We start from the raw sequence: 7,928 nt of genomic DNA on the forward strand, positions 1-7,928 counted from the left end.
CCCCCCCAGAAAATTCGGATCTTTCCTCTTCCACGTGGCGTTTTTTTTTCTTCTATATTTTTGTTTTTTGATGAAAGTTAGGTCTGTGTTTACTAAAAGCTTCATAAACATTTTATTATCGTCACCCTGTAAGCCAGGACCAGAAAAATCGAGCCACATGCATGCTCTGCGCTTCAGTTGCGAGAAAATTAAACATCAGCAGAAGAAATGTCAGTGTCAAGTGTCAGCCAACCGAGACAACGGTACTTTGTGACTAGGTCTATTCAAGACCGACCCAAAACTGATTGGTCAAGGGTGACAATGCCAGCTAAAGACCGACAGATCAAGAGAAATCGTTTCAGGACAGCCTGTCAAACCGCAAGACAATTTCCTGGACTTTCACTCGTTAGCTAGCATACAGTGCGTCGCAGACTGAAAGAATACGATTGTTGCTAGGATGCTTACACTTACACTTACACACACACACACACACACACACACACACACACACACACACACACACACACACACACTGCGTACCATCAGGCTAGGATGAACTAGTCACAAAATATATACCGCCAATCAACTTTAAGCAGTGAGACACCAGCACCTTCTCAGATGATTCTCAATTCCAATTTGAACGCCACAATGGGGATATAAAAGTGTATAGGAGACCACGCTTTCAAACAGGACAATGTGTCCACTAAGAATTCGACTTAAATAAATCCAGAATAATATCAGTTAGTCTACTTCTTCTTTCCCTCTGCTGTGCCCGTGGCGAGTGCTCCGATGTGGTTTGCTCCTTCTTTCCATCCAACGTCTATTATCCTAATAATATCTTCTACTTTTTAGGGGGTATATTTTTTCTTTCTTTCTAGGCTTTGTCTGTCCACTGTAGGATGTAGCCCTCCAACTAAGGACTCCACGCTGTTTTATCACTTAGACCAATATTAAAGTAACTTGTTACTTATAATTTTGTGCAACAATTGTGAATCCCCGTCATCCGGTTCAAATCTCACACATTTTAAATGATATTATTTTATCACGAAGTCGCAGTTTTGACATCTCTACATATTCTATTTGTGAAAGTCCGTCACTTTGGCCGCCAAAAACGTCCGAACCACTTAAGTTTTGAATTTGGAAAAAAAAATCCCAGTGGTTTAGAATCATTTAAAGGGTGCACAATTATACTGAGGAGTCTGAAGTCACTGTAGTTTAATTTTCAGATTTTCCATAATTTCGTTTAGATCTAATCTTGGGAAAGTCCGTCTTCTAAGACAACATTGTAAACAAGTGAGGCTTCCATTCACAAAGAGTGCGTGTGAACTGATCCCACAATGACTTGACGATCGATTCATTTGAGTCCGTTCATTGAACGGGAAACCCAACCAATCAATTTTTCAGAGATCAGAGCCATATATGGCTGAACGACAAGGAACTTGGGACAGTGGACAAGTTCTGTTACCTGGGGTCTACCATCAGCTCTACTACATCACTTGATTATGAGATCAACACCAGGATAAGGAAAGCAGCAACAACGTTTGGAAGGCTGACAAAACGAGCATGGGAAAACAAAAGATTAACCATCAAAACAAAGATCAAGATTTACGAAGCATGTGTCCTCAGCACACTCCTTTATGGATCTGAAACATGGACCTTGTACAACAGACAAGAAAAGCGCCTCGACATTTTCTATCTCAGATGCTGCCGCAAGATCTTTGGCATTTCGTGGCGTGACAAGGTTACAAATGTTGAAGTGTTGGCACGCGCAAACCTCCAGAGCATGACAACTATCATGTGTTTAAAAAGATTGCGGTGGCTGGGATATGTCAAGAGAATGGACGACAACCGAATTCAAGAAGCAACTTCTCTAGGGAGAACTTGCCCAGGGAAAGAGACCAAGAGGAAGACCAAAATTGAGGTACAAAGACACCTGCAAAAACAGCTTATCTAAGCTTGGCGTAGATGTTAGCATCTGGGAAGAAATAGCTGAAGGCAGGAAAACATGGAGGAAAATGATAAAGGAACGAATTATAATGCTAGAGAGTAGCCTTAGAAACCACCAGGCTGAGAAGCACCAACGACGAAAGGAAAACAGCGGAAATACAGAGCTTCGATCTACGACACTGACATGCCAGCACTGCGACAGAATCTGCGCTTCAAACATAGGAAGAATTAGCCATGAAAGAAGCTGCATGAAGAAAACCTTGAGACCATCTTAAGCTAAGCTAAATTGCCCGTCTGCATAGACGAAAAGAGTCATATTAATCTTGGGAAAGTCCGTCTTCTAAGACGACATTGTAAACAAGTGAGGCTTCCATTCACAAAGAGTGCGTGTGAACTGATCCCACAATGACTTGACGATCGATTATTTTGAGTCCGTTCATTGAACGGGAAACCCAGCTAGTCAATTTTTCAAATAAAAAGTGGGGGCTCTCGTGGCCTTTGAGGTTAAGGTCTTCGACTCTCATTCAAAAGTCTCCGGTTCGACGAAACTGATGACGAAGCGCACGACATAGGCCTAGGCTACGGTGAATGGTGAATGAAGGACTTCCGCCCAGAAGAGTACAAATAGGTGGGTGCTTCCTCATTGTTGGCCACGTTTTTCATCTTCTTAGAAGAAACTTTTTGAATATGCTCTTGTCCTGATGTCTGCACTGTAAGTTCTAGCAGCGCGCATTCAATTTTTAATAGTCTGATCTCGCCTGTCACAGATTTTCTTCAGGCATGTCTGTAGTTGGTCCTGAAAATATTAGAGCATTTCGCAAAGAGATTGCATAATCTAGATCTAGATCTATACTTTAGCACGTTAAATTCTTCAATTGATTTTATCCAGATTTGTAGATCTAAGCTATCGGAGGCTAGAGGTCGATCTATCTATCTGTCTATCTACCTATCTAGATCTATCTATCCCGCCACACACACACACTCACACTCACACACACACACACACACACACACACACACACACACGCGCGCGCGCGCCCGCTCGAGCGGACCTCTAGCATACGATAGAATCTAGCTTAGATATCAATTGAAGAATTTAACGTGCTTAAGTATAAGTTCACAGCGTATAATCTCTTCAGGATAATCCGGTTTTGGCCTCAATGATTACGATACTACTACCTTACCTCCCTACAACCCTGCAACACATTGTACTATCCCTCTACCCCTATCCCTATCTCTACCCTTAACCCTTACCCTGCCCTTACCCCTACCCATATCTCCACCCCTAACCCTAACTTACTTGGTTGGAGAATAAGCAGCATTGCAGGCGGTACAATGCCATAACTGCTCCTCTGTCCACTCCACAATCCTCGAAAGGGTTGGCTTGCTGACTTCGATCCTGAAGGAGACACTGAACAGATTGAGAACTGGATAACTGTCCCCAAGTTTAATAGTCTACACTCAGAATTCTCACATGACATTTACTATGTTACACTATTATTTCTCTTAATATCAGTTCAAAATGGAATCAGTTTGAATCATGATTATTTGTGTCTCCCCTGTTTCCGTGATTTTATGACAGATATAGACATAAACTTCTGACATCTACAAGTACAAGGATCAAATGAACACAGGTATCGTGGTCTTGATCTGAGATTTTCACAAGTTTTATTTTCTGTTTCTACCTAGGTGCAACAGACGGTGACAGATCTTTGCTTGTTTTCAAGTCTTCACGATGAAATCTTTGACCACTTTTACACACGAGGTGCCTCATCCAGAAAATGTTGTGTGGGCGCCTCCCGCATACGATGAACAGCACCACTTGCTTTTTTCGCACAGGACCGTCTTGATTGGCATCGTCGGGTCGTTGATCATTACTGTGGCAGTGGTAGGAAATGTTCTTGTCTGCTTGGCAATTTTCACAGAGCCTATTCTCTCCCACAGCAAAAGCAACTTTTTTATCGTGTCCCTGGCAGTTGCTGACCTACTGCTCGCTCTCCTGGTCATGACGTTTGCTTTAGTCAACGACATGTACGGTTACTGGTTGTTTGGAGAAACCTTCTGCTTCATCTGGATGTCTGCAGACGTCATGTGCGAAACTGCGTCCATCTTCAGTATCTGTGCCATTAGTTACGATCGCCTGAAGCAAGTGCAGAAGCCACTACATTATGAGGAGTTCATGACTACTACTCGGGCTCTTTTGATTATTGCTTGTTTGTGGATTTGTTCATTTGTCGTGTCTTTTGTACCATTCTTTCTGGAGTGGCATGAGCTCTCAGTGGAAGAAATCAATGCCATTTTCAAGGATCACAAAACAGAAAAGGAAGAAGCCCATGAAGCACACAATATTTATTCTGCGCTTAACCAAACCTTGGGAGTTAAACAAAAATCGAATGCAAAACCTGTGTGCCTCTTTGATGTACATTTCACCTATTCGGTAATCTATTCCTTTATTTGTTTTTACGTCCCGTGCACCTTAATGCTGACAAATTACTTACGCCTGTTCTTAATTGCCAAAAGGCACCAGGTCCGGATCAGGAATCTCCAAATGACCAACCCTCCACAGCTTAGAGGTCAAGGGGCGAGCTCCTACCGGAAACAGGGAACACAAGGCAGTAAAGCAGCCCGGACTCTCACGATCATCACAGGAACTTTCCTGGCGTGCTGGTTGCCTTTCTTTATCATCAACCCAATTGCTGCAGCAGATGAACACCTCATCCCACTGGAATGTTTCATGGTGACCATTTGGCTCGGTTATTTCAATTCCTGCGTCAATCCTATCATCTATGGGACGTCCAACTCCAAATTCCGAGCAGCTTTTAAGCGACTTTTGCGCTGGCATTCAGTAGAAGGAACTGGTACTGGCTTCTCCCACGTCCCTCGGGCTTATCGGGCATTTTCGTGGATACGTCCCAGCCGCTTAGACCTGTCCCCAAGCGTACACCATAGTGATGTCTCTGATTCAGGGCACGATAAAAATAGTGAAGGAGGTGATTACCCCACAACTGACCCAACAAAGCCCGATGTCAACGTCAGCGAAGAGATAATTTATGCTGGCACTAAGTTGTCCGAAAGCGAAGTAGCCTTCTCGTTATGAAGCCATTCCTTTAGAAGTAAACATGGTCTATCAATTAATGTTTGTTGGGGTGAGTGTTTTACTATGCTCGCAATTGCTTAAGATTGTAAGAGTGCGCTTGATACATTATACATTTTCAGTTTAGTAGGGAGTTTGATTCTGTCAGGGTGGAGGCCGAAGCCTCCTCTTGCCGATTTTAGGACGACCAAGGGATCTATAATGGGCGCAACATGTAAATTGGAACTCTGAGTTTTTTCCCCTTATCTATCCGAGAAAGCGACGTGTTAGATCCTACCTACCATATCATCAGGGGTGTGGCTGAAAGACAGCAGCAAGAAGGGGCCAAGGAGTAGCAATCGAAAGACTGCAGAAAGCGTCAGGAGCCCAGAGGAGTGGACAAATGAGGTGAGAGGATGGGAGCAGCAAGTGGAGATGAAGCAGACAACAGAACATGTTTAGTGAGCAGGAAAAGAGGAGAAAGGAGAACATTTTGGAGAAGAAAATTTTCTGTCCCTGGAAGGTTTGGAACCCGGGACCTGTGGAATGAGAATCGAACACCGTAACCGCTTGACCACAAGAGCCCCCGTCTATAAATTAGTAGACTATAGAAAAAGATAAAATAAGCGCGACATAAGGCACATGTTCACCCTGGTCATAAGTTACTAAACAGCGCACAATGTTGGTCAATTATGTGCAAACAAAATTAGGTAGACGGGGAAAATCAACAGTTGAATGACCCCTTACGTCTGCAGCCCCCCCCCCTCAACAAAAAACAAACAAAACAAAACAAAAAACAAACAAACCGACAAAAAAACAACAACAAACAAACAACCCAACAAACAAAACAAAACAACAACAACAAACAAAACCAAAAACAACAACGACCCCCCCCCCCCCACCCCTGAAAAAAAAAAAAAAAAAAAAAAAAAGAAAAAATGGTCTCTCACAAAACCCCCCCACAACAAAACAACCCCCCCCCCCCTTCAAATAAAAACAAGCCCAATAAAAAGGATTTTTGAAAAAAAAAAAAAGGAAAACCCCCCCCCCTAAAAAACCCCAAACAACAACAACAACAAAACAACAAAAGACAACAACACTCACCCAAAACAACAGAAAAACTCAAAGAACCTAACCGTTTTAGGTGTATCGATTACAGTTTCCTGAGGCGTCGATGATCAATTACTGCCCAAGGAGTCACCTCATCCCCCGTCCCCTTTTTTCTACAGACTAAAACAGATAATGGAAAACTAAAACTCTCTTTGCATTACTTTTTGGCAATTACTTCTCTTTTACTTCTAAAAGTATTCAATTATTGGACGGGGATAATTCAGTTGAAACCACGAAGAACATAGCAGAGGTGCCAACCACAGCTGCGAGGAAATTTCTTTTTAAAGTGAGACTTGGATTACATTAAATCCTCGTTTTTAATAGTTATTAAAGTTTGCGTAATGTGACCATGGGAAGTATCCAGAATACCAGGGGAAGAAACTCTGTACTTACAAGTCAGGAAATGACAATTGCTCGTCTAACCTCAGGTGTTACACCCCAGTCACGGTTTATGGGTGCAACAGCATGGCTATGTTTCTTAAGTGCGGTTAACAGTGTGACCCAAACAGGACCACCTGAATTTTGCAATCTTGTTGTCACTAACGTATGAATAAAGTGATGAGGACGTTTAAATATAGTATAGATCTGGAGTAAACTATTTGACTTGTATGTATACATTAATTATGATCTTATCTAGAACTCAAAACACATAAAACTTGGCCAGAAAAGAATATGAATAGGTTTATACTGCGAGGTCCGTTTATAACAAGGGGAATAAAAACGGCTCGAGATTAACGAGAAAATTCTTAATTCCCTGTTTTAATTATTATGTTTTTTTTTTTTCAAATTCGTTTGAATTATATACTGAAATATTGATAAAGCAAAACAAATGGTGACAAAAGGAAAGAAAGGTGTCTTGTCAACCTATGGCAGTATAGCGAGACTCGTAACTCATCGCTCTTGACGAATAGATAAGGACTAGCTGTGCCCCCTTTCGTTGAAAGGAATGATCGGTGCATTAACGTCAGCCGAAAGTCATGATATTTACATTCTACTGGAATGTAGCAATAGATCTTGAGAGATGCAAAAATTAGAAGGTTTAGATCTATACTCTCAAAACAGTGCGCCCGGTAAGTGAACGGAAACCTCCTTTTCTAAAATTGCAGAGACAGAAGCGTCGGCCTACAAAAGCGATCGGCGAAATAAAAAAATGTAGCTTTTGGCAGCAAAACTGTCTCAAAACTGAAAAAAAAAACCCGAAGGGAGTCATGATCTGGAGAATATTTTTAAGAATCTTTCGGCGAAAACCGAATGTCGATCGGTGCAGCCATTAAAAAGCCTTTTGAATAGTAAAATTCGGCAATCACAAATAGATAATTAATAGTAATAGAATAGATGTTGGCCAAACCAACAAGTTACAAACCACGCTACATCGGTTATATCGTCGATGGGCCGATAAAAGTGACTCCCCCGCCTGCTCTCTTGTTCCCCAATGCTGCAAACACTCCTCCGTACCTTTCCTCCGTCTTCTCTCTCTCTCTTTCTCTATCTCCCTCTCTGTCTCTCTCTGTCTCTGTCTCTCTCTGTCTGTCTCTGTCTCCCTCTCTCTATCTCTCCCACTAAATCTCTCTCTCTCTCTCTCTCTCTCTCTCTCTCTCTCTCTCTCTCTCTCTCTCTCTCTCTCTCTCTCTCTCTCTCTCTCTCGGTCCTGAAATATTGAAACATTACACAATATAGAGGATTGAGTTTAGGCTGCACACAACGTTTTACAGCTAACAAAACCACGTAGAGCTCTTGGACAAAGACATAACAAAACCCAGTTAGCTCTATCTGTGTTTGAAAAAATAACAGCAAGAGGTCAAGAGATAGCACGAGAAAT

At 42.2% G+C, this 7,928-nt stretch overlaps 1 protein-coding gene across 1 annotated transcript in view; it reads left to right on the plus strand.

The window, feature by feature from the left end:
* The first annotated feature begins 2,509 nt into the window (after window positions 1-2,509).
* The window catches only part of LOC101851758, a 10,651-nt gene continuing 5,232 nt past the window's right edge, over window positions 2,510-7,928 (plus strand). Inside the window, exons 1-2 of the mRNA XM_005105247.3 lie at window positions 2,510-2,554; window positions 3,616-5,016. Of these exons, the coding sequence (XP_005105304.2) occupies window positions 3,662-5,016 (1,355 nt within the window). The 5' untranslated portion in view covers window positions 2,510-2,554; window positions 3,616-3,661. The remainder of the gene's footprint in view (window positions 2,555-3,615; window positions 5,017-7,928) is intronic.

Source organism: Aplysia californica, unplaced genomic scaffold (genome assembly GCF_000002075.1).
Source record: "Aplysia californica isolate F4 #8 unplaced genomic scaffold, AplCal3.0 scaffold00460, whole genome shotgun sequence".
NCBI classification, from domain to species: Eukaryota; Metazoa; Mollusca; class Gastropoda; order Aplysiida; family Aplysiidae; genus Aplysia; species Aplysia californica.